The following is a 26,040-nucleotide window of genomic DNA, read 5'->3' as shown; positions in this document are numbered from 1 at the left end:
GCTTGTGAAGTATTTTAAGGCTATCTCTCATTCTTACTTTCAATTGGCTTTTATGGTAATTTTTGGTACGAAAAATAAACAATATGCTGGGTGTGATGGCTCATGCCTATAATCCCAGCACTTTGGGAGGCCAAGGCGAGCAGATCATGAGGTCAGGAGATTGAGACCATTCTGGCTAACATGGTGAAACCCCGTCTCTACTAAAAATACAAAAAATTAGCTGGGCATGGTGGCACACGCCTGTAGTCCCAGCTACTCGAGAGTCTGAGGCAGGAGAATTCCTTGAACCCAGCAGGCAGAGGTTGCAGTGGGCCAAGGTCACACCACTGCACTCCAGCCTGGGTGACAGAGAGAGACTCGGTCTCAAAAAAAAAGAAAAAGAAAAAAAAAAAAAGAAAAAGAAACAATAGTGGAAGAAACAGGCTTTACCACGTCTTAGAACCATTTTTTTCTCCCAAAGGTGAGTTCTTACACTTTATAAGGTGTGAAGAACTACTACTCTCGCCTATTCCTTGTATCACTGGGACTTGTGTCCATGTTAAATTCATTCATATTATATAAGAAATGGAAATTCAGTGAAGGTTCTTCATATTCTTTACCTTCATATGATTTGTTTCCAGATGAGTTTAGATGTAAATACTAAGATCTGAGGAACACTTCAGGTTTTTTCACATGCCTTAGTTCTTAGATGTTTAGCAAGTGCTGAAGATTGAGTGAAGTTTTTCCCACATTTCTTACATTCATATGGTTTTGCTCCAGTGTGAGTTCGCATATGAACGTTAAGGCATGTGGAATACCTGAAGGCTTTCCCACATTCTTTACATGCGTAAGGCTTTTCTCCTGTGTGTGTTCGCATGTGCATATTAAGATTTGTGGAACGAGCAAATGCTTTACCGCATTCCTTACATCCATAGCCCTTTTCTCCAGTGTGAGTTCTTAAATGGGTACTAAGGCCCGAGGATTGAACGAAAGCTTTCCCACATTCTTTGCATTCATATGGCTTCTCTCCAGTGTGAATCCTTACATGTTGACTAAGCATTGAGGAATTATTAAAGGCTTTCCCACATTCTTTACATTCATAGGGCTTTTCTCCAGTGTGTGTTCTCATATGTAAAACAAGTCCTGAGGAATGAGTAAAAGCTTTCCCACATTCCTTACATAAATATGGCTTCTCTCCACTGTGAATCCTTACATGTTTTGTAAGGTATGAGGAATGAATAAAAACTTTTCCACACTCCTTACATTCATATGGCTTTTCTCCAGTGTGAATTCGTATGTGTAAAATAAGTCCTGTGGATCTAGTGAAGGCTTTTCCACATTCCATACATACATAGGGCTTTTTTCCACTGTGAATTCTTGTATGATCAGTAAGGTATGAAGGATGGGTGAAGGCTTTCCCACACTCTTTACATTTATATGGTTTTTCTCCAGTGTGAGTTCTGATGTGTAATTTAAGTCCTGTGGATTGAATGAAAGCTTTACCACATTCTTTACAGACATAGGGCTTTTCTCCACTGTGAATTCTTCCATGTCCTATAAGGTGTGAGGAATTACTGAAGGCTTTCCCACATTCCTTACATATATAATGTTTGTCTCTATTGTGAGATCTTACATGTACCTTAAGGGATGACTGATAAAGAAAAGTTCTCCAACAATCTGTGCATTCACACAACTTCTCTTGTGTGTGAGTTTTATTCTGCCTAGTAAGATTTGAAAACTTGTTGAAGGCTTTTTCATGTTTAACACACTTAGGCGTTTTCCCCTCAGCATGACTTTTCTTGTAAAAACTATGAGGAAAGTTCTTTCTTAAGGTTTTTCCACTCTGATTATCCTTAGAAGTTTTCTCTCCAATGTGAGTTCTCATGTGAGTCATAAGAAATGTGTGTTCACTGAAGACTTTTCCACAATGGTTAGAGTCATAGAGTTTCTCTGCAGTATTGCTTCTGTTCTGTTCAGATATAAAAGATGAACAAAGAATTTCTCACATTCAGTATGGTAACAGAATTTTTCCTCAGTTACAACATTTATGCATTGGAAATACATTTAAACATTTTAACATATCCATTATATGTACAGAGTTCCAGCCCCATTTTTGAGTTAAGTTGAATAATAGGACAATGAGGCCACCAGCCTGCCTATATTCTCTGTGTTCACAGAGCTTCTTAGACAATCTGTCTGATATATATATATTTTATTTTTTATTACTTTTTCTTTTTTTTGAGAAAGATTCTCACTCTGTTGCCCAGACTGAAGTGCAGTGGCATGATCTCGACTCACAGCAACCTCTGCCTCCCGGTTCAAGGGATTCTCATGCCTCAGCCTCCCAAGTAGCTGGGATTACAGGCATGTGCCACTATGCCCAGCTAATTTTTGTATTTTTAGTAAAAACAGATTTTTGCCATGTTGGCCAGGCTGGTCTCCAAATCCTGGCCTCAAGTCATCTGCCCGCTTTGGCCTCCCAAAGTGCTGGGATTACAGGCATGAGCCACAATACATCTGAGAAATATTTAGACTAAATTATGGGCTGGGCACAGTGGCTCATGCCTGTAATCCCAGCACTTTGGGAGGCCAAAGCAAGTGGATGGCTTTGAGCTCAGGAGTTTTGAGACCAGCCTGGACAAAATGGTGAAACCCCATCTCTACGAAATAAATAAATAAATAAATAAATAAATAAATAAATAAATAAAATCAGCCATCAGCCAGGCATGGTGGCTCACGCCTGTAGTCTCAGCTATTCAGGAGGCTGAGGCTGGAGGATCATTTGAGCCCAGGAAATAGAGGTTGCAATGAGCCAAGACTGCACCACTGCACACCAGCCTGAGCAACAGAGTAAGACCTTGTCTCAAAAATAATAATAAAGTAAAATAAATTATGCACCAAAAACTGAATAGCTGAGTTGTATGTTTGTGGATGTTTATTTGTGAGATCTCTGAGAAGAAACATGTTTATAATAAGTTTAGAGTGCTTCCCATATTCATGATATTCAGAGAATCTCTTCAGACTCTGCTTTCTTTGGGTAAATGCCATTTTCCTCATATAATTTTCATGAATATTGTGCTTCTTGTCCTAGTGTGGAAGATTTCATCCCTTGGAAATCTTACCAATTGTATTCCATTTGGTGATCTTTCTGCAGAAATATCTTGCAGCAGTGGGGAGCCTTTGGTTTTGAGTTGCAAATCCAATTCTGAAATAAAGTGAAAAATGCAGCTTGGGAGAAAAATTGTGGAATAAAGTCATTTAAAAGCCTATGGGGCTGGGCGTGGTGGCTCATGCCTGTAATCCTAGCACCTTGGGAGGCCTAGACAGGCAGATCACCTGAGGTTAGGAGTTCAAGACCAGCCTGGCCAACATGGTGAAACACTGTCTCTACTAAAAATACAAATAATTAGCCAGGTGCAGTGGCGTGTGCCTATAATCCCAACCACTCGGGAGGCTGAGGCAGGAGAATCACTTGAACCCAGGAGGCAGAGGTTGCAGTGAGCTGAGATCCGCCACTGTACTTCAGCCCGGGCTACAGAGCAAGACTTTGTCTCAAAAAAAAAAAAGAAAAAAAAAAGCCTAAAGAACAGAAATAGCATAATCAAATGTGGCAGAGTGAAGAACTCCAGAGCTCTTTCCTACCACAATATAACTAATGAGTTCAGAAAAGCTATCAGAATCAACTGTGCTGGGCTGGGTGCAGTGACTCATGCCTATAATCCCAGCACTTTGGGAGGTCAAGACAGGCGGATCACTTGAGGCCAGGAATTCAAGACTAGCCTGGCCAACATGGTGAAGCACTGTCTCTACTAAAAATACAAAAATTGGCCAGGTGTGGTGATGTGCACCCGTAATCCCAGCTACTCAGGTGACTGAGTCACGAGAATCACTTGAACCCAGGAGGCAGAGGTTGCAGTGAGCCAAGATCATGCCACTGAACTCCAGCTGGGGTGACAGAGTGAGACTCCGTGTCAAAAAAAGATATACACACACACACACATACACACATATATACACACACACATATAAACACACACACACACACACATATATATATAGCTAAGTGAAAGAAGCTAGACAGAAAAGGTTACGTTGTATGATTCCATTTACATAAGATATACAAAAAGGGTAAATCCATAGAGAGAGAAAGCAAATCAGTCTTTGCAGGGTGACTGGGGAGTGCCTGCTTGATGGGTACATGGTTTCCTTTTGGTGTGATGGTAATGCTTTAAAACTAGGCCAAGCACACTGGCTCATGCCTGTAATCCCAACACTTTGGGAGGCGGAGGCAGGAGGATCACTTGAGGTCAGGAGTTTGAGACTAGCCTGGCCAACATGGTGAAACTCCATCTCTACCAAAAAACACAAAAATTAGCCAGGTGTGGTGGCGCACGCCTGTAGTCCCAACTACTCAGAAGGCTGAGGCAAGAGAATCACTCGAACCCAGGAAGCTGAGGGAGGTTGCAGTGAGCTGAGATGGTGACACTAGACTCTATCCTGGGCAACAGAGAGAGATTCTGTCTCAAAACAAAAAAAAAAAAAGAAGGCCGGACGCGGTGGCTCAAGCCTGTAATCCCAGCACTTTGGGAGGCCGAGACGGGCGGATCACGAGGTCAGGAGATCGAGACCATCCTGGCTAACACAGTGAAACCCCGTCTCTACTAAAAAATACAAAAAACTAGCCGGGCGTGGTGGCGGGCGCCTGCAGTCCCAGCTACTCAGGAGGCTGAGGCAGGAGAATGGCATAAACCCAGGAGGCGGAGCTTGCAGTGAGCTGAGATCCGGCCACTGCACTCCAGCCTGTCTCAAAAAAAAAAAAAAAAAAAAAAGAAAAGGAAAAGAAAGAAAGAAATGCTTTGAAAGTAAAAAGAGCTGATAGCTGCACAACACTAAAATGGTAAAATTGTGTATATTTTACCTAAAAAAAGTATATGGCGCACTTGTAAATCTTTCCAAACATGCATAAAACATGATTAAAAAAAAAAAAAGAGTGAAGCAAATGGAAAGATGGACTATATAGAGTTTGGCTATGTCAGAAGTTTTGTAATGATAAAGATGTGGTGTCAAAACTGTATTACTACACCTGTAATCCCAGCACTTTGCGAGGCTGAGGCGGGTGTATCACAAGGTCAGGAGTTCGAGGACAGCCTGGCCAACATAGTGAAATCCCATCTCTACCAAAAATACAAAAAATTAGTTTGGCGTGGTGGCAGGCGCTTGTAATCCTAGCTACTTGGGAGGCCGAGGCAGGTGAACTGCTTGAACCCAGGAGGTGGAGGTTGCAGCGAGCCAAGATTGGGTCACTGCACACCAGCGGGGGCAACAGTGTGAGACTCCATGTCAAAAACAAAAAAACTGTATTACTTACTATCCAAGTAATAATAGGCAGAAAACTGAGGCTGACAGCAAGCAAAAAGATGGGAGAAACAAGAAAGCAACATAAGAAAGTCTTGGCAAAGGACCTACATGCATAAGATGGAACTTTCAAATAAGGCACACTAACCTTTCTGAGAACAGAAAAAAGGTTGAGAAGATCAATGGAAATTTAAAGATGAGGGGAGTTGAAGTTATCTAAGGAAATCAAATGGCCTCAGCCTTCTCAGAAGGAAAAGCATACCCTGAGAAGTTTGTAAAGTAACATTTCCAATGTACTGCATTTCTCGCAGGCCAGCACTGATCTTCATAATACCGTATCTGCTAATGAACTCACCCTGCAGGACTCCTGTCACTCCTGTCCTCAGCTCTTCCATTTGTTCCAATCCAGACATGAGACTGGGTTTGCATAATTCAGACCCTGCTGGAGGGAAAAATGCACAAAAGAAGAGCCCCATGCAAGACATAACACCATGTCCTCGAATGGGAAACAAATACTTTTGCCTTCAGGGATTCTGAAGACGGTCAAGTGTAACTTTACAAACAGCAAACTAATCATACAGCATTTCCAATACGTGCACTACAACGATTTTAAAAATAGCAAAAATGTTGGCCAGGCATAATGGCCCATGCCTGTTACCTCAGCATTTTGGGAAGCTGAGGCAGGCAGATCACTTGAGGCTGGCCAACATGGTGAAACCTCATCTCTACTAAAAATGCAAAAATTAGCAGGGCATGGTGGCATGGGTCTGTGGTCCCAGCTACTCGGGAAGTTGAGGCAGGTGAATTGCTTGAGCCTGGAAAACCAAGTCCAACTTCACATACACATTTAAAGTCTTAAAGTTTTTAATCCATACAGGAAATAAACTCATTTACTTAAATCTTTATTTTCATGGGGAATCCTCTATGCCAGGGGTGTCCAATCTTTTGGCTTGCCTGGGCCACACTGGAAGAAGAATGGTCTTGGCCACATATAAAACACACTAACACTAACAATAGCTGATGAGCTACAATGAAAAAACAGGTCTGTGCATAAATATCATAATGCTTTAAGAAAGTTTACAAGCTTGTTCTGTAAAGTAATGCCCAGGCCATGCACGTGGCTCACGCCTGTAATCCTAGCACTTTGGGAGGGTGAGGCAGGTGGATCACCTGAGGTCAGAGTTTGAGACCAGCCTGGGCAACACGGTGCAACCCCGTCTCCACTAAAACTACAAAAATTAGCTGGCCATGATGGTGGACGCCTGTAATCCCAGCTACCTGGGAGGCTGAGGCAGGAGAATCACTTGAACCCAGGAGGGGGAGGTTGCAGTGAGCAGACTGGGCCACTGCACTCCAGCCTAAGCGCTAGAGCCAGACTGTGTCTCAAAAAAAAAAAAAAAAAAAAAAACAAAACAAAACAGGAATGCCCACTGGCCTATGTCTACGCTTGTCTTGCTTATTACAGTACCCCTATTTGACAGCAAACATTTAAGAAACATTGATTTCCTAAAAGGGTCAGTGAAGAAATGATGCCAGTTTTACCTAGTATAATGAGATTCTTGTAGTTCTCCAACATCACATCTCTGTAGAGATCTCTCTGGGTTTGATCCAACAAAGTCCACTCCTCCTGGGTAAAGTCCACAGCCACATCCTCAAAGGTCACTAAGTGCTAAACCATTAAATACATGCTGCCTTCAGCTAAGTACCATCTTCTTTGACGTTCTGAGAAAAATGCATGAAGGACTAAGGAAGACTAGAAGCCTGCAGTACTCCCAGGCCTCAGGCCTCTTCTCCTCTATATAGATATTGTCTTGCAACTGCATCCAGTCACATGGACTCATCAGCATCACTGAAACATGACTAACCTGATCTTGCTACAGCTTTACAATGGGTTCTGGCCTCAGTCCTCCTCTATTTATAGCTGCAGTCTGCACTGAATATGTTGCAGCACTATGTAAAATCTAATAAAAATTGAAGTATCTCCACAGTGATGCAGAAATTCCTTCAGATTAGACACCTCCATCCCCTTCTTACAATCTGTCATAACACTCAGCAAAACAATGAACCAACAAGCATGATTGAGGATCAGAAAGAATTAGTAAATATTGAGATAAAACAATCATTTCCATTGCAATCTCTGTACAACCTGAGATGGCATGGTTTCTAGAGAAATTCATCTGGGGAGTTATTTCCTGAGCAGGACCATCATTTCTTTAAGATGCTTGAATACATGATAAGGAGGTAAGGCTACCTGATGATGGGCATAACATTTTGAAGTTAGGTCTTTCCTAACTTGCCTGAGAAGAATCCATCAGTAATCTAGCCACCAGCCTTGCCTCCTCGATGTTCCTCTGATGAAGACAGAAAGTATCCTGGAAAAAAATGACCTTTGGGAAAATAATAATAGCATGTCAGTTGGATACAACAAACAAAAAATATTTTAGGCTGGGCACGGTGGTTCACGCCTGTAATCCCAGCACTTTGGGAGGCCAAAGGAGGTGAATCGCTTGAGGTCAGGAGTTTGAGATCAGCCTGGCCAACACGGTGAAACCCCGTCTGTACTAAAAATACAAAAAAATTAGCAGGGTGTGGTGGCACATGCCTGTAATCCTAGCTACTCGGGAGGCTGAGGTCGGGGGATCACTTGAACCTGGGAGGTGGAGACTGCAGTGAGCCAACACCATGCCACAGCACTCCAGCCTGGGTGACAGAGTGCGACTCCGTCTTAAAAAACAAACAAAAAAATAGAGCATTTCCATACCCTGCATCTCAGACGTAGTCTTTTCTATGACATGCCTCCCAATTGTAATACTATTCTGACACTTAATACTCTAGTTGGGCCAGGCGGTGGCTCATGCCTGTAATCCCAACACTTTGGGAGGTCGAAGTAGGAGGATGGCTTGAGGCCAGGAGTTACAGACCAGCCTGGGCAATATAGTGAGACCAAGTATCTTTATTTAAAAAAAAAAATATATATATATACACACACACACACACACACACACACACACACATATATGAAAACAAAGAATACAAGAAAAAATGCTCTAGTTGACTTTGCCTAGCAACTATCAGACAATAAGGATTCTTTTGTGCCTGGCTTTTTTCAGTCAGCATTATGCTTGTGAGGTGCACCCAAGTTGTTGTTTTCATCCACCTGTAATTTGGTTCATATCTTTGCTGAAGAATATGCCACAGAGGCCGGGCACGGTGGCTCACGCCTGTAATCCCAGCACTTTTTTGGGAAGCCGAGGTGGGCAGATCACTTGAGGTCAGGAGTTCAAGATCAGCCTGGTCAATGTGGTGAAACCCCATCTCTACTAAAAATACAAAGAAAAATTAGCTGGGCCTGGTGGCTCGCGCCTGTAATCCCAGCTACTCGGGAGGCTAAGGCAAGAGAATCACTTGAACCAGGAAGGTGGAAATTACAGTGAGCCAAGATTGTGCCACTGCACTCCAGCGTGGGTGACAGAGCAAGACTCTGTCACAAAAAAAAAAAAAAAAAAAAAATCCACAGAAATAAATATGCCACAATTCATCTATTCTGTGGATCCACATTTGGGTTGTTTCTATTTTAGGCTATTTCAAATAATATGATGAATAACTTCTACATTTAGCCTGGCACACATATGCATGTTGCATCACCAAGTTCATATTTAGTTGATACTGTTTAAAAATGTGGCTGGGCACCGTGGCTCACGCCTGTAATCCCAGCACTTTGGGAGGCCAAGGTGGGTGGATCACAAGGTCAAGAGATCAAGACCATCCTGGCCAACATGGTGAACCCCGTCTCTATTAAAACTACAAAAATTAGCTGGGTGTGGTAGTGCGCGCCTGTAGTCCTAGCTACTTGGGAGGCTGAGGGAGGAGAATCACTTGAACCCTGGATATGGAGGTTGCAGTGAGCCGAGATCATGCCACTTCACTCCAGCCTGGCAACAGAGCAAGAGTCTGTCTCAAAAAAAAAAAAAAAAAAAAAAGTGTTCTCATCAGCAATGCATGCACATCTTAAAGAAGACTTGATATTGTCACTGACTTTAGTTATGCTTTATTTTATATTTTTTGTAGAGATGGGGTCTCACTATGTTGCCCCCAGCTGGTCTCAAACTCAGCTTCAGGGGCTCCTCCTGCTTCTGCTACCCAAAGTGCTAGGATTACAGGGGTGAGCCACTGTGCCCGGCCTCATTTTATTTATTTATTTATTATTTATTTTTAAGACGGTGTTTTGCTCTTGTTGCGTAGGCTGGAGTGCAGTGGCACCATCTCGGCTCACCACAACCTCTGCCTCCCAGGTTCAAGCGATTCTCCTGCCTCAGCCTCCCGAGTAGCTAAGATTACAGGCATATGCCACCATGCCCGGCTAATTTTGTATTTTTAGTAGAGACAGGGTTTCTCCATGTTATTTAGGCTGGTCTGGAACTCCCGACCTCAGGTGATCCGCCCACCTCGGCCTCCCAAAGTGCTGGGATTACAGGCGTAAGTCACTGCACCCGGCCAAAACACATTTATCTACACAAGAGATGCAAAGAAACAGAAAATATGCAAAATATTAACAAATGGTCAGTCTTCAACAAGAATATATAATAGGTGTTCAATATTCTGGCCTTTCACATTTTCTTTGGTTTAGAATTGGGCAGCAAACCAAGACCCTGTCTTTAAAACATAAATAAATAGGCCGGGCGCGGTGGCTCAAGCCTGTAATCCCAGCACTTTGGGAGGCCGAGACGGGCGGATGACGAGGTCAGGAGATCGAGACCATCCTGGCTAACACGGTGAAACCCCGTCTCTACTAAAAACTACAAAAAACTAGCCGGGCGAGGTGGCGGCACCTGTAGTCCCAGCTACCCGGGAGGCTGAGGCAGGAGAATGGCGTGAACCCGGGAGGCGGAGCTTGCAGTGAGCTGAGATCCGGCCACTGCACTCCAGCCTGGGCGACAGAGCGAGACTCCGTCTCAAAAAAAAAAAAAAAAAAAACATAAATAAATAAATAATATACGAAGGGGAAGGCCAGGCGCGCTGGCTCATACCTGTAATTCCAGCACTTTGGGAGTCCGAGGCAGGTGAATCACGAGGTCAGGAATTTGAGACCAGCCCGACCAACATGGTGAAACCCCGTCTCTACTAAAAATACAAAATTAGCCAGGCGCGGTGGCGCACGCCTGTAATCCCAGTTACTATCCACACACACACACGAGGGGACAACAGCGACACAAAACATGTCTCTCACAGTTAATACAACTGTAACTTCGGATACTGGCATCATGAAGGCTGTATCCTACTTCCTGGAAGCCCCTCCGTTTCGAAGCTCTTTGGGAGGTACGGACCTAGGAAGTTCAGCTGCTTTTGATCTCAAAACCAGCGGGGTATTGCTACTTTGCTTTATAACGGTGGCAATATTTGCTTTTATTTCTATAAACCTACAACTCCTGCACACTTGAATAAGCATTTAACTGCTGAGCAATTTCTCAAATTTCAATAAGCGATGCCCGTCTCCGCCCCAACAGCCAGAGCATCTCCCCCCTCCAGGGCTCACCGTAACGCACGGCAATCGCCCGGTCGGTGACAAGAGGACGCTGGGGCCCTTTTCCAGAACAGCGGAGATGCTTTTCCCTCTGGAGAAAGGACAAAAAAGTTGAGTGGCCGATTTTAAACAGAGGGGGCGCGGCGGTTGGAGAAAAAAACGCCTCCACCGTGGACCCCGGGCCAGGACCAGACTGGTGCGGACGCAGCGGGAAGAGGCGCCCCGAGGAGGCGGTGGGGAGAACCCCCGCCTCCTGGTCCTGGTTGGGAGGAGGCGCCGCTTCCCCGGAGCAGCCACGTTAGGCCCGCGCGTCTCAGACCTAGCCAAAGCCCGGGGCGGCGCTCTCCGACCCTCACTCCGCCTCCCGCTAGGCCCTCCTGCCCGGCCCTGCCTAGGTTGAGCATGAGCGCCGGCTGAACTGAAAACCCAGCTAGGAAGCGGCAGGAGAGCGCGGAATACTTATGGCGGCGCACCGTCTCGCACTTCCGCTTCCGGTTGCGCACCACGTTAAACGTAATGGTGCCGAACCCCAACGGCTTTGGAATGAGGATGATGTGAAGCGCAGAGAAGAGCTGGGGCAGCCTCTTCGACACGCGGACAGAAAAGTCCCGTTTTCTCGCATCCGGGGTGGACCAGGATCCAGATCAATCTGTGGATATTGGGAACGACGCTGGACCAGGAAACCCAGAACCAAAGGCCGGCTTGGAGGCGGGGACCGGCGCAGAGAGCGGGGCTTGAGTGGAGGCGTCACCCAAGGCTTGGACTGCAGGCAGCGGGGTGCTCATCGAGTGCTTTTCTTTTCTTTTTTTTTTCTTTTTCTTTTTAGGTTTTTGAGATAAGGCACCGGTCTGTCGCCTAGGCTGGAGTACAGTGGCGGGGTCATAGATCATTGCAGTCCGGAACTCCTGCGCTGAAGCGATCCCTCCGCCTCAGCCCCCGGAGTAGCTTGGACCATGGACCACATTTGCGCCCATCGCGCCCAGCTGATTTATCTTTTTCTAGACACTCGGGTCTCACCAAGTTCCCCAGGCTGATCTCGAACTCCTGAGCCTAAAGGATCCTCCCCCCACTCGGCCTCCCGACTAGCTTGGACCACAGGTGTGTGCCACCACACCCGGCTAAATTAATTTTATTTTTTATTTTTGTAGAGACAGGGTCTCTCTGTGTTACTCAGGCTGGTCTGGAACTCCTGAGCTCGAGTGATCCTTCCACCTTGGCCTCCCAAAGTGCTGGGATTATAGGCGTGAGCCACCACCCTAGGGAAATTCTTTTCTGCAGGATTTTCTCCTTGTTTCTTCAACCCTCTGCAGGGATATATTTACAAAGATAAGCCCGCTGTAGTCCTAGCTACTGCGGGAGAATCGCTTGAGCCCAGGAGTTCGAGACCAGCGACACCCTGTTTAAAATATTAAGCTTTTAATCTTTTAAAAGGGGGCGGTGGCTCACGCCTGTAATCCAGAACACTTTGGGAGGGCGAGGCGGGCGGAACACCTTAGGTCAGGAGTTCGAGACCAGCCTGGCCAATATACTAAAACCCCCATCTCTACTAAAAATATTTTTTAAATAGCCGGGCGTGATGGTGGGCGCCTGTAATCCCAGCTACTTGGGAGGCTGAGGCAGGAGAATTGCTTGAACCTAGGAGACGGAGGTTGCAGTGAGCCGATACGGTGCTACTGTACTCCAGCCTGGGCGACAGAGTGAGACTCCGTCTCAAAAAAAAAAAAAAAAAAAAAAAAAAAGATTAACCTGTTAATCCATAAAATGATCTATGCCTCTGATACATTCAGTTCCTTCCTTAGGCCTTTAGTTTTGTTGCGATACAATTATCACAGCATACAACTAACCTGTTTAAAGTATATTCCTATTTTTTTGTATATTCATATATTTGTGCATCAATCATCACAATCAATTTTAGAACATTTTCATGACCACAAAAATAAACCCTAGCCATGATCACCCAATCCACTCATCCAGCCCCACCACCACCCCCAGAGTCCAAAGCAACAACTAATCTTTCTGTCTGTATAGATTGCTCCTGTAGATACTGCCTGTAGAATTAAGAGTATAAAACATGTGGGGTTTGGCTTGTTTCATTTAATGTTTTCAAGGTTCATCTAAGTAGCGTGTATCAGTATTTAATTATTTTTACTAAATACGATTCCATTGTATGGCTGTATCATAACAACACTTGTTGGATATTGGGTTTTCTTCTTTCTCTCTTTTTTTTTTTTTGGCTTTTATGGCTAATACAGGACATCTTTTAAGCAGTGGTCAAAGGAAACTTCATATTCCTAAACACTTTTGTCAATAAAAATGAGAACAGCTGGGTGCAGTGGCTCACACCTGTAATCCCAGCACTTTGGGAGGCCAAGGCAAGCAGATCACCTGAGGCCAAGAGTTTAAGACCAGCCTGGCCAACATGGTGAAATCTGATCTCTACTAAAAAATAACAAAAATCAGCTGGGCGTGGTGGCATGCACCTGTAATCCCAGCTTCTCAGGAGGCTGAGGCAGGAGAATCACTTGAACCTGGGAGGCGGAGGTTGTAGTGAGCCGAGATGGCACCACAGCACTTCAGCCTGGGCAACGGAGCGAGACTGTCTCAAAAAGAAAAAAAAGAATAAAAAATAAATTCCCAGCTCAAAAAATAAAACCGAGAAAACAAATATCAATGTAAACAAAAATGGAAAAACGTTTTTTTTATTTCAATAGCCTTTGGGAAACAGGTGGTTTTGGGTTACATGGATAAGTTCTTTAGTGGTGATTTCTGAGATTTTGGTGCACCCATCATCCGAGCAGTGTACACTGTACCCAATGTGTAGTATTTTTATCCACTTTTATCCCTCACCCTCCTCCCACCCTTCCACCGAGTCCCCAAAGTCCATTCTTTCTTTCTCTCCCTTTGTTTTTTTTTTGTTTTTTTGTTTGTTTCTTTCTTTCTTTCTTTTTGAGATGGAGTCTCACTCTGTTGCCTAGGCTGGAGTGTAGTGGCATGATCTTGGCAACCTCCGCCTCACAGGTTCAAGCCGTTCTCTTGCCTCAGCCTCCTGAGTAACTGAGATTACAGACATGCACCACTATGCTTGGCTAATTTTTGTATTTTTAGTAGAGATGGGGTTTTGCCATGTTGGCCAGGCCAGTCTTGAACTACTAGCCTCAAGCGATCTGCCCATCTCAGCCTCTCAAAGTGCTGGGATTATGGGCATGAGCCACTGCACCCACCCAAAGTTCATTATATAATTTTTTTTTTTTTTTTGAGACGGAGTCTCGCTCTGTCTCCCGGACTGGAGTGCAGTGGCTGGATCTCAGCTCACTGCAAGCTCCGCCTCCCAGGTTTACGCCATTCTCCTGCCTCAGCCTCCCGAGTAGCTGGGACCACAGGTGCCCACCACCTTGCCCGGCTAGCTTTTTGTATTTTTTAGTAGAGACGGGGTTTCACCGTGTTAGCCAGGATGGTCTCGATCTCCTGACCTTGTGATCCTCCCGTCTCGGCCTCCCAAAGTGCTGGGATTACAGGCTTGAGCCACCGCGCCCGGCCCATTATATCATTCTTATGCCTTTGCATCCTCATAGCTTAGTTCCCACTTAGAAGTGAGAACATATATATGGTTTTCCATTCCTGAGTTACTTCACTTAGAATAATGGTCTCCATCCAGGTTGCTCAGAATGCTATGACTTTCTTGCTTTTTATGGCTGAACAGTATTATGTGGTGTATATACACCACATTTTCATTATCCCCTTATTAGTTGATGGGCATTGAGGCTTGTTCCATATTTTTGCAATTACAAATTGTGTGCTATAAATGTGTGTGCAAGTGTCTTTTTTTTTTTTTTTTGAGATGGAGCCTCACTCTGTTGCCAGGCTGGCGTGCAGTGCTCTATCTTGACTCACTGCAACCTCCGCCTCCCGGGTTCAAATGATTCTCCTGCCTCAGCCTCCTGAAGAGCTGGGACTACAGGTGCACACCACCACACCCAGCTAGTTTTTGTATTTTTAGTAGAGACGAGGTTTCACCATGTTTGGCCAGGATGGTCTCGATCTCTTGACCTCATGATCCACCCCCCTCAGCCTCCCAAAGTGCTGGGAATACAGGTGTGAGCCACCACGCCCGGACTGTTTCAGACATTTTTTTTTTTTTTTTTTTTTTGAGACGGAGTCTCGCTCTGTCACCCAGGCTGGAGTGCTGTGGCCAGATCTCAGCTCACTGCAAGCTCCGCCTCCCGGGTTCACGCCATTCTCCTGCCTCAGCCTCCCGAGTAGCTGGGACTACAGGCGCCGCCACCTCGCCGGGCCAGTTTTTTGTATTTTTAGTAGAGACGGGGTTTCACCGTGTTAGCCAGGATGGTCTCGATCTCCTGACCTTGTGATCCGCCCATCTCGGCCTCCCAAAGTGCTGGGATTACAGGCTTGAGCCACCGCGCCCGGTCTGTTTCAGACATTTTTAAGACTATGTCACATTCATTTAAAATACTATTTTTTCCCCATTGAATTATTTTGACACCCTTGTCAACCATCATTGAACTGTAAATGTGGGCTTAGAGGTTTTAAATGGAGAATTATACCAAACCTTCCAAGTTCAGATATTCCCAGTGCTCCATAATTTAAGAACAATGAAAATGAAGAAACACTTCCTAATTCCTTTTATGAAGAAAGTAAAACATTGATATAAAATGTGGCAGAGCCGGGCGCGGTGGCTCAAGCCTGTAATCCCAGCACTTTGGGAGGCCGAGACGGGAGGATCACGAGGTCAGGAGATCGAGACCATCCTGGCTAACAAGGTGAAACCCCGTCTCTACTAAAAAAAATACAAAAACCTAGCTGGGCGAGGTGGCGGGCGCCTGTAGTCCCAGCTACTCCGGAGGCTGAGGCAGGAGAATGGCGTAAACCCGGGAGGCGGAGCTTGCAGTGAGCTGAGATCTGGCCACAGCACTCCAGCCTGGGCGACAGAGCGAGACTCCGTCTCAAAAAAAAAAAAAAAAAAAAAAAAAAAAAATGTGGCAGAGGCTGGGCGTGGTGGCTCACGCCTATAATCCCAGCACTTTGGGAGCCCAAGGCTAGTGGATCACCTGAGGTCAGGAGTTCGATACCAGCCTGGCCAACATGATGAAACCCTGTCTCTACTAACAATACAAAAATCAGCCGGGTGTGGTGGCACGTACCTGTAATCACACCTACTCAGGAGGCTGAGGCAGGAGAATCGCTTGAACGCAGGAGGCGGAGGTTGCAGTGAGCTGAGATCATACCATTGTACTCCAATGGTGACAGAGTGAGACTCCATCTCAAAAAATGAAAAAAAGGTGGTAGAGTACAAAAAATGAAAAATTGCAAACCAACATCAATTATGAATATGGATTCAAATATGCTATATTAGCTTTTAGCAAATAAAAGACAAGACCACATTAAGAAAATAACTATCCCCACGTGAAATTTAGTCTAAAGCAGCAATATTAGTGCAGTTATTAGAAAATCCAGGCCGGGCGCGGTGGTTCAAGCCTGTAATCCCAGCACTTTGGGAGGCCGAGACGGGCGGATCACGAGGTCAGAAGATCGAGACCATCCTGGCTAACACGGTGAAACCCCGTCTCTACTAAAAAAAAATACGAAAAAAACTAGCCGGGCGACGTGGCGGGCGCCTGTAGTCCCAGCTACTCGGGAGGCTGAGGCAGGAGAATGGCGTAAACCCAGGAGGCGGGGCTTGCAGTGAGCTGAGATCCGGCCATTGCACTCCAGCCTGGGCGGCAGAGCGAGACTCCGTCTCAAAAAAAAAAAAAATTTAAAAAGCAGACTAAAACTTGAGTTTAACACTGGCAACTATTGTGAGTAATGGTACTATGAATATTGGTGTACAAATATTAAAGAAGATCTGAGAATATCTTTACATTTCAGGGTGACCCTCAGCACAAAGACAACCTATATCAACCAACCAACCAAAACAATAAATGAAAAAGCCCAGCAAACACTGGACAAAGAAGACGATCTTCTTTCCAGAGTTACCATATTATCAGATTCAAATGTCCAGTTTTTAACAAAAATCTCAAGGCACACAAACAGGAAAGTATGGCCCATTCAAAGAAAAAATAAATAAATAGAAAATTTTCCTGATGGTAGATCTACTAGACAAGGACTTTAAAACAACTGCCTTAGAGATGTTCAAAGAACTAAAGGAAGACATGGAAAAACTCAAGAAAATGATGTATGAACAGAATATAAATACCAATAAAGAGATAGAAAACCTAAAAAGAAACCAAGAAGAAATTCTAGAGCTAAAAAATAACAATAATTAGGCCAGGCACGGTGGCTCATGCTTATAATCCCAGCACTTTGGGAGACCAAGGCGGGCAGATCATGAGGTCAGGAGATCGAGACCATCCTGGCTAACATGGTGAAACCCTGTCTATACTAAAAAAAAAAATACAAAAAATTAGCCGGGTGTGGTGGCAGGCGCCTGTAGTCCCAGCTACTTGGGAGGCTGAGGCAGGAGAGTGGTATGAACCTGGGAGGCGGAGCTTGAGTGAGCTGAGATCGTGCCACTACACTCCAGCCTAGGTGATAGAGCAAGAGTCTGTCTCAAAAAAACATTAAAAATAAAAAAGAAATACAATAATTAAAATGAAAAATTCACTACAGGGATTCAAAGGAGATTTCAGCTGTTGCATCCCAGACCACTCCACAGATGATGTCACTCCTGTCACTCAGGCTGGAGTGTAGTGGAGCGATCTTCCCTCACTGCAGCCTTGACCTCCTGGTCTCAAGAGATCCTCCCACCTCAGCCTCGCAAGTAGCTAGGACTACAAGTGCACACCACCGTGCCCAGCTAATTTTGTGGGTTTTTTTTTTTTTTTTTTTTTGTAGAGGTGAGGTCTCACGATATTGCCCAGGCTGGTCTCAAACTGCTGGGCTCAAGCAATACCCCACCTCAGCCTCTTAAGTGCTGGAATTATAGGCATGAGCCACTGCACCTGGCCACTCTTTTTTCTTTCTGTTTAAAGACAGGGTCTTGCTATATAGCCCAGGCTGGAGTGCAGTGGTCATTCACAGGCATGATCATATGCACTAGAGCTTAGAACTCCCAGGCTCAAGCGATCCTCCCGCCCCTGCCTCCCCAATAGCTAGGACTACAGCCATGTGCTACCACACCCAGCAAGTTTCCCTTCCCTTAGTTCTCTGAAATGTTTTAAGACTCTACTCAAATCTTTTTTTTTTTTTTTTTTCCTGAGACAGTTTCACTGTTGTTGCCCAGGCTGGAGTGCAATGAATGGCACGATCTCAGCTGGCTGCAACCTCTGCCTCCCAGGTTCAAGCGATTCTCAAACTCCCAACCTCACGTAATCCGCCCGCCTCGGCCTCCCTAAGTGCTGGGATTGTATGCGTGAGCCACCGCACCCGGCCCCAAATCTTTTTAAACAGTCTTAAATTTTCACCGTGATATTACCTAGTGATTTTTTTTTTTTTTTTTTTTTTTTTTAAAGACAGAGCCTTGCTGTATCGCCCAGGATGGAGTGCAGTGGTGTGATCTCAGCTCACTGCAACCTCTGCCTCCTAGGTTCAAGCGATTCTCCTGTCTTAGTCTCCCGACTAGCTGGGACTACAGGTGTGCACCATCATGCCCGGCTCATTTTTGTATTTTAGTAGAGATAAAAAATACAAAATTGTATTTTGTATTTTAGTTGGCTAGGCTGGTCTTGAACTCCTGATCTCACATGATGCACCTGCCTCAGCCTCCCAAAATGCTGGAATTACAGATGTGAGCCACTGCACTCAGCCTGACCTAGTGATATTTTACTCGCAGTTCTAATGTTCCACAGTTAGAGACTCCAGACATACCAAAATCATTTAACTTTCATGAATTCACCATGGCCCTTATGCAGTGGTTTTCAACAGTGGCTGCATATTAGATTCACTGGAGGACTTTAAAAAACACTGATACCCATGACACATCCCCATAAATGCCATTTTAATTGGTCTGAGGTAGAAATCAGCCCTTAGTACATTTCTCAAGTTTGCAGGAAATTCCATAAGGATTAGGTTGAGAATTACTGACTTGGCTTCTGCATTCATATGCTCTTCTTATCCACTTGATATAGTCCTATACATATTTCAGAACTTAAGTCAATCTTGCATCCTCTGGGGAAAATATCCTATTAGGTATTTTTGTTTTTGTTTGTTTGTTTGTTTTGAGATGGACTCTCCCTCTGTAGCCCAGTGGCAGATTTTGGCTCACTGCAACCTCTGCCTCCCAGGTCCAAGCGATTCTCCTGCCCCAGCCTCCTGAGTAGCTGGAATTACAGGCATGCACCACCATGCCCCGTTAATTTTTGTATTTTTAGTAGAGATGGGGTTTCACCATGTTGACCAGGCTGGTCTTGAACTCCTGACCTCAAGTGATCTGCCCACATTGGCCTCCCAAAATGCTGGATTTACAGGCACGGGCCACCATGTCCCGCCTCCTGTTAGGTGTACTCTTATCCCTCCCCACTCCCAACACCCTATAGCCCCTTTGAAATTCCCTTATTATAAGTCTTGTCATAATGCTTTATCACTTACCCTGTTTCTTTTTCTTTCTTTTTTTTTGAGACGGAGTCTCGCTCTGTCGCCCGGGCTAGAGTGCAGTGGCCGGATCTCAGCTCACTGCAAGCTCCGCCTCCAGGGTTTACGCCATTCTCCTGCCTCAGCCTCCCGAGTAGCTGGGACTACAGGCACCCGCCACCTCGCCCGGCTAGTTTTTTTTTTGGTATTTTTTAGTAGAGAAGGGGTTTCACCGTGTTAGCCAGGATGGTCTCGATCTCCTGACCTTGTGATCCGCCCGTCTCGGCTTCCCAAAGTGCTGGGATTACAGGATTGAGCCACTGCGCCCGGCCGACTACCCTGTTTATTTTTCATGCTGTCTGATGAACTCCAGGAAAGTAGAAACTAATTTTAGTCTAGACACCTGCTTGTGGAAATTTGGCACACAGTCTTCCGAAAGACTGTCCTGATTTAAAATCCCAGATCCCACAAAAAAACTTTTTTCTTTACAGCCAAGCAAGTGGAAAAAACAAAAACAAAAACAAAAACAAAAAACCTTTTTTTCATTGCTCTACCAACGAAAAAGAAAATAAAGAGAAATTTCCCAAAGGCAAACAATTTTTTTTTTTTTTGAGACGGAGTTTCACTCTTGTTGCCCAGGATAGAGTGCAATGGCACAATCGTAGCTCACTACAACCTCCGCCTCTGGGTTCAAGTGATTCTCCTGTCTCAACCTCCAGAGTAACTGGGATTACAGATGCACGTCACCACGCCCCACTAATTTTGTATTTTTAGTACAGATGGGGTTTCACCATGTTGGCCAGGCTGGTCTCAAACTCCTGACCCCAGATGATCCACCCGCCTCAGCCTCCCAAAGTGCTGGGATTACATGTGTGAGCCACCGTACCCGGCCTAATAAAGTTTTTAAGTTAGCAGAATCCAGAGATAGGAGAACTTTCCCTCAATATTTTTCTTCCCTTCTAGAATACAAAGTGATTGCTGAAAAATAGCTGCCCCACCAGGAATGGCACTAGCACTTGTGACTAGTTTTCACCACAAAATATTAAAGGAAAAAAATGTGTCATGTTAGCCAAAGAGCAATGTGCTTTCTCCTTTTTATGAGACAGGGTCTCGATCTGTCATCCAGGCTAGAGTGCAGTGGCGCTGCACAGCTCACTGCAGCCTCAAACTTCTGGGCTCAATCAATCCTCCAGCCTCCCAAGTAGCTGGAACTTCAGGTGTGCACTACCACGCCTGGCTAGTTTTTAATATTTTGTTCCAGAGATGGGGTCTTGCTAGGTTGCCCAGGCTTGTCTCCAACTCCTGGCCTCAGGCAGTCCTCCCCACTCAGCCTCCCAAAGCACTGGGATTGTAGGCATGAGTCACCTCCCAAGTTCAAGCGATTCTCCTGCCTCAGCCTCCCTAGTAGCAGGGATTACAGGCCCGCACCACCATGCCCAGCTAATTTTGTATTTTTAGTAAGACAGGGTTTTGCCACGTTGGCCAGGAGTTCAAGGCTTCAGTGTGCTATGATTCCCACTATGAATAGCCACTGCCCTCCAGCCTGGGCAACATAGTGAGACTCTCATCACTTAAAAAAAAAAAAAGTATTTTCTTCTTTAAAAGTTTATTTTGTATAAATAATAAGTTTATTTTGTATAAATAATAATGAGACATAATTTCACCAGGTTGGTCTCCAACTCCTGAGCTCAAGTGCTGGGATTACAGGTGTGAGTCACCGTGTTTTTTTTTTTTTTTAATTTCAGACAGGGTCTCACTCTGTCGCCTGGATGGAGTACAGTGGCACAATCACTGCTCACCACCACCTCAATCTCCTGGACTCAGGTGATCCTCCCGCCTCAGCCCCTCAAGTAGCTGGAACTACAGGCATGGCGCCACTATGCTTGGCTAATTTTTATTTTTATGTATTTTTATTTTTGTAGATATTGGGTTTTGCCATATTGCCCAGGCTGGTCTTGAACTCCTGAGGTCAAGCGGTCTGCCCGCTTCGGCCTCCCAAAGTGTTGGGACTGCAGGCACTAGCCATCGCACCTGGCCAGATAATGGTGATTTTTCTAAAGAAAAACAGTCCAGGCCCATGTACATTTTTTTTGTACTGAAGGGGGCCTGCCCCTCCACACCTGTGGGTATTTCTCGCAAGGTGGAGACGAGAGACTGAAAAGGAAATAAGACACAGAGACAAAGTATAGAGGAAGAAAAGTGGGCCCAGGGGACCAGTGCTCAGCAAGTGAGGACCTGCCCTGGCACTGGTCTCTGAGTTCCCTCAGTATTTACTGATTACTATCTCTACTATCTCTACTATCTGGGCTAGAGGGATGTGGCAGGACTACAGGGTAATGGTAGGGAGAGGGTCAGCAGGAAAACATGTGAGCAAAGGACTCTACGTCATAAATAAGTTTAAGGAAAGACGCTGTGCCTGGATGTGCACGTAGACCAGCTTTATGTTTGCCTTTACACAAACATCTCAGTGCAGTATTGACGCCAGCATGTCTCACCTCCCGCCATAAGGCGGTTTTCTGACATAAGGTGGTTTTCTCCTATCTCAGTAAACAGAATGTACTATCCGGTTTCACACCAAGACATTCCATTCCCAGGGACAAGCAGGGGACAGATGCTTTCCTCTTATCTCAACTGCAAAGAGGCCTCCCTCTTTCACTAATCCTCCTCAGCACAGACCCTTTACGGGTGTCGGGCTGGAGGACGGTAAGGTCGTTCCCTTCCCAGGAGGCCATATCTCAGGCTGTCTCAGTGGGGGGAAACCTTGGACAATAACCAGGCTTTTTTGGGCAGAGGTCCCTGCCGCTTTCCACAATGCATTGTGTCCCTGGGTAACCGAGAATGGAGAGTGGTGATGACTTTTACCAAGCATACTACCTGCAAACACATTTTAAGCAAAGCACATCCTGTACAGCCCTAAATCCATTAAATCTTAAGTCAATACAGCACATGTTTCTGCCAGCACAGGGTTGGGGTTATGGTTACAGATTAACAGCATCTCAAAGCAGAAGAATTTTTCTTAGTACAGATCAAAATGGAGTTTCCTATGTCTTCCTTTTTCTACATAGACACAGTAACAGTCTAATGTCTCTTTCTTTTCCCCACAAGTAACAGTCTGATCTTTCTTTCCCCCACACGTATACTGACCTAACCCTAAGAAGTCAGTGAGACTGGGAAATATGCATCATTGATGCAGCCTCAGGATACCCCGCCCCCATCTGCTCCCTCATTACTGAGACCCCACCCCGTCTCCCCCTTCACCCAGATCTTTTTTTTTTGAGAGGGAGTCTCGCTCTGTCGCCAGGCTGGAGTGGTCTCGGCTCACTGCAACTTCCGCCTCCCGGGTTCAAGCGATTCTCCTGCCTCAGCCTCCCGAGTAGCTGGGACTACAGGTGCGCGCCACCACGCCCACCTAATTTTTGTATTTTTAGTAGAGACGGGGTTTCACCACGTTGGCCAGTATGGTCTTAATCGATTGACCTCGTGATCCGCCCGCCTCAGCCTCCCAAAGTGCTGGGATTACAGGCGGGAGCCACTGCGCCCGGCGAGATCTTGTTCCTGTGTGTCCTCTCACCGAGTAGGAGTCCGGTGCTCACTACTCTCTTTCAGGGAGACCCCATCCCCATCTCTCCCTTCACGGACTCTCCGCCCCCATCTCTCCCTTCACTGACTCTCCGCCCCCATCTCTCGCTCACTGAGTTGCCGCCCCTGTCTCAACCGTCACGGAGTCCCCGCCCCCCTCTCTCCCTCCCCGAGTCCCCGCCCCATCTCCCCCTCACCGAGACCCCGCCCCCATATTCCCCTCACTGAGACTCCGGCCCATCTCCCCTTCCCCGAGTCCCCGCCCCCATCTCCCCCTCACCGAGTCCCCGCCTCCATCGCCCCCTCGCCGAGACCCTGCCCCCGTCTCCCCCTCACCGAGTCCCCGCCCCCACCTCCCCCTCACCGAGTCCCCGCCCCCATCGCCCCCTCGCAGAGACCCTGCCCCCGTCTCCCCCTCACCGAGACTCCGCCCTCGTCTCCCCCTCACCGAGTCCCCGCCCCATCTCCCCCTCACCGAGACCCCGCCCCCATATTCCCCTCACCGAGACTCCGGCCCATCTCCCCTTCCCCGAGTCCCCGCCCCCATCTCCCCCTCACCGAGTCCCCGCCTCCATCGCCCCCTCGCCGAGACCCTGCCCCCGTCTCCCCCTCACCGAGTCCCCGCCCCCACCTCCCCCTCACCGAGTCCCCGCCCCCATCGCCCCCTCGCAGAGACCCTGCCCCCGTCTCCCCCTCACCGAGACTCCGCCCTCGTCTCCCCCTCACCGAGACTCCGCCCTCGTCTCCCCCTCACCGAGACCCCGCCCCCATATTCCCCTCACCGAGACTCCGGCCCATCTCCCCTTCCCCGAGTCCCCGCCCCCATCTCCCCCTCACCGAGTCCCCGCCCCCATCGCCCCCTCGCCGAGACCCTGCCCCCGTCTCCCCCTCACCGAGACTCCGCCCTCGTCTCCCCCTCACCGAGTCCCCGCCCCCGTCTCCCCCTCACTGAGACCCTGCCCTCATCTCCCCTTCACCAAGTCCCCGTCACCATCGCTCCCTCACCGAGACCCCGCCCCCGTCTCCCGCCCTCCAGTGACTAAGCCGCACCTGAAGCCCCACCTGGTCGCAGAGGCTACTGCTGGGAAACCGTTGGGCCGCGGCAGTTAAAGGGCAGGAGGCGCCGCTCTGGCCACGCGCACTTCTGATTCCCTTCTGGGAGTTCAGAAGGAGCTGAGGGCTCTGGACCCGGCCTCAGAGGCCTGAGGAGTTGGGAGGGGCGGCGGCCGCGTCCTCCACGACTCTGGGGAGAAGTCCTAGTTTCCGCGCTGCCGAACGCGATTGGGACCCTGCCCTCCGGTTTCACTGGGGGCCGTGGGGGCGGAACCCGGCAGAACGACGGATCGGGGGCTGGACCATGATGGAGAGAGTCGGTTGGGCGGGACCTCGAAATGCCTCTGTTAGCTTTGCTCTGCCTTTATGCAGCCGTGTACGAGTATGCGCTGTTTCCGGGTGGTTTGTTATACAGCAGTATTCAACTGATACATCCCTCTTCACTATTATTTTTATTTCTTAATAAGATTTTAAAATAATTTTTTATTTTAAGCCAAAAATAATAGTGAAGAGGGGTTTTTTTAGGTCAGGATCTCCCTCTGTTGCCTAGGCTGGACTGAGTGGCGCAATCACGGCTCCCGCCCCGGTCTGTCCTTCACCGGGTGCCCGCCCCCATCTCCCCCTCACCGAGACCCTCACCACTGCAGCCTCCAACCCCTGGGCTAAAGCGACCCTCCGGCCTCAGTTCCTCCAGTAGCTGGGACTACAAGCTCGTGACACCATACCAGGCTAATTTTTTGTGGAGATAGCGGTTGCACTATATTGCCCAGCTTGGTCTTGAACTCCTGGGCTAAAGAGATTCTCTCACCTCAACCTCCCAGTTTGTAATCAATGTTCAAAGTGTTGGGATTGCAGACGTGAGCCACCGCTCCAGGCCTGGTTTTTCCACATGGATTATACTTCTCACCACGTTGAGTTGGTGCCTGTCAATTAAGGGTAACTAATCAACTGGACTTTATCACCCTTATTGCACTCATAGGGATTCTCCCCCATGGAAAGTCTATCTTGACAGGAAAGCAAGAGCATTGCTACATTAGAAGCTGCTGCCATTTAGGTTGGGTGTGGTGGCTCATGCCTATAATTCCAGCACATTTGGAGGCCAAAGTGGGCGAATCAGTTGTGGTCAGGAGTTTGAGACCAGCCTGGCCTACATGGTAAAACCCAATCTCTACTAAAAATGCAAAAATTGGCCGGGCGCGGTGGCTCACGCCTGTAATCCCAGCACTTTAGGAGGCCGAGGCGGGCGGATCATGAGGTCAGGAGATCGAGACCATCCTGGCTAACACGGTGAAACCCCGTCTCTACTAAAAAAAATACAAAAAACTAGCCGCGCGAGGTGGCGGCGCCTGTAGTCCCAGCTACTCGGGAGGCTGAGGCAGGAGAATGGCGTGAACCCGGGAGGCGGAGCTTGCAGTGAGCTGAGATCTGGCCACTGCACTCCAGTCTGGGTGACAGAGCGAGACTCCGTCTCAAAAAAAAAAAAAAAAAAATACAAAAAATTAGCCAGGCGTGGTGGTGGGCGCCTGTAGTCCCAGCTACTCAGGAGGCTGAGGCAGGAGAATGGCGTGAACCCAGGAGGCAGAGCTTGCAGTGAGCCGAGATCATGCCACTGCACTCCAGCCTGGGCAATAGAGCGAGACTCTGTCCCCAAAAAAAAAAAAAAAGAAGAAGCAAAAATTAGCTGGACGTGGTGGTGTATGCCTGTAATCCCAGTCACTTGGGAGGCTGAGGTGGGAGAATCGCTTGAACCTGGGAGGAGGAGGTTGCAGGAGCCGAGATCATGCCACTGCAACCCAGCCTGGGTGACAGAACAAGATGCACACTCTGTCACACACACAAAACCTGCTATTTTCAGAGCACCTAGAGTGCTTCTGCCTTGTCTGAATTCCTTCAAATTGAGTACGATGAATGCTCTACCATAGGTTCCATTACAGTCATGACATTCATAAGTCTTCTTATATACACATATTTTATTCTGATAGTCATCTAAACAAAAACTGAATTCTGTGTCAATATTCAACATGCGA

At 47.0% G+C, this 26,040-nt stretch overlaps 1 protein-coding gene across 8 annotated transcripts; it reads right to left on the bottom strand.

Moving 5' to 3' along the window:
* Nucleotides 1-349: 349 nt before the first annotated feature.
* On the bottom strand, nucleotides 350-24,273 carry ZNF846 (zinc finger protein 846). 8 transcript variants are annotated; one of them, XM_030936859.1, is made up of 8 exons: nucleotides 24,023-24,273; nucleotides 11,329-11,504; nucleotides 10,868-10,946; nucleotides 7,632-7,721; nucleotides 6,877-6,961; nucleotides 5,690-5,773; nucleotides 3,102-3,184; nucleotides 363-1,948 (listed from the first exon to the last, which is right to left on the bottom strand). In XM_030936859.1, the coding sequence occupies exons 2-8, from the start codon at nucleotides 11,475-11,477 to the stop codon at nucleotides 659-661; spliced, it is 1,860 nt and encodes a 619-aa protein (XP_030792719.1). In that variant the 5' UTR covers nucleotides 11,478-11,504; nucleotides 24,023-24,273; the 3' UTR covers nucleotides 363-658. The 8 variants fall into 8 exon arrangements, with proteins under 8 accessions (XP_030792722.1, XP_030792719.1, XP_030792718.1 ...); XM_030936858.1 differs by having other exon boundaries at nucleotides 364-1,948; nucleotides 5,690-5,776; nucleotides 24,023-24,272; XM_030936857.1 differs by having other exon boundaries at nucleotides 365-1,948; nucleotides 6,877-7,003; nucleotides 24,023-24,271.
* Between the last annotated feature and the right edge of the window lie 1,767 nt (nucleotides 24,274-26,040).

Source organism: Rhinopithecus roxellana, chromosome 8 (assembly GCF_007565055.1).
Source record: "Rhinopithecus roxellana isolate Shanxi Qingling chromosome 8, ASM756505v1, whole genome shotgun sequence".
NCBI classification, from domain to species: Eukaryota; Metazoa; Chordata; class Mammalia; order Primates; family Cercopithecidae; genus Rhinopithecus; species Rhinopithecus roxellana.
The sequence above is the reverse complement of the archived record's forward strand: the minus strand, read 5'-3'. Positions and strand labels throughout refer to the sequence as shown.

Coding starts and splice junctions, on each gene's coding strand:
- ZNF846 (XM_030936856.1), bottom strand. CDS start 11,477: ATGCGAGAAAACGGGACTTTTCTGTCCGCGTGTCGAAGAGGCTGCCCC. Junction 5,777..6,876: donor CAAGAATCTCATTATACTAG/GTAAAACTGGCA, acceptor TTTTCCCTCCAG/CAGGGTCTGAATTATGCAAA. Junction 3,185..5,689: donor AGTGACAGGAGTCCTGCAGG/GTGAGTTCATTA, acceptor ACTTTATTTCAG/AATTGGATTTGCAACTCAAA.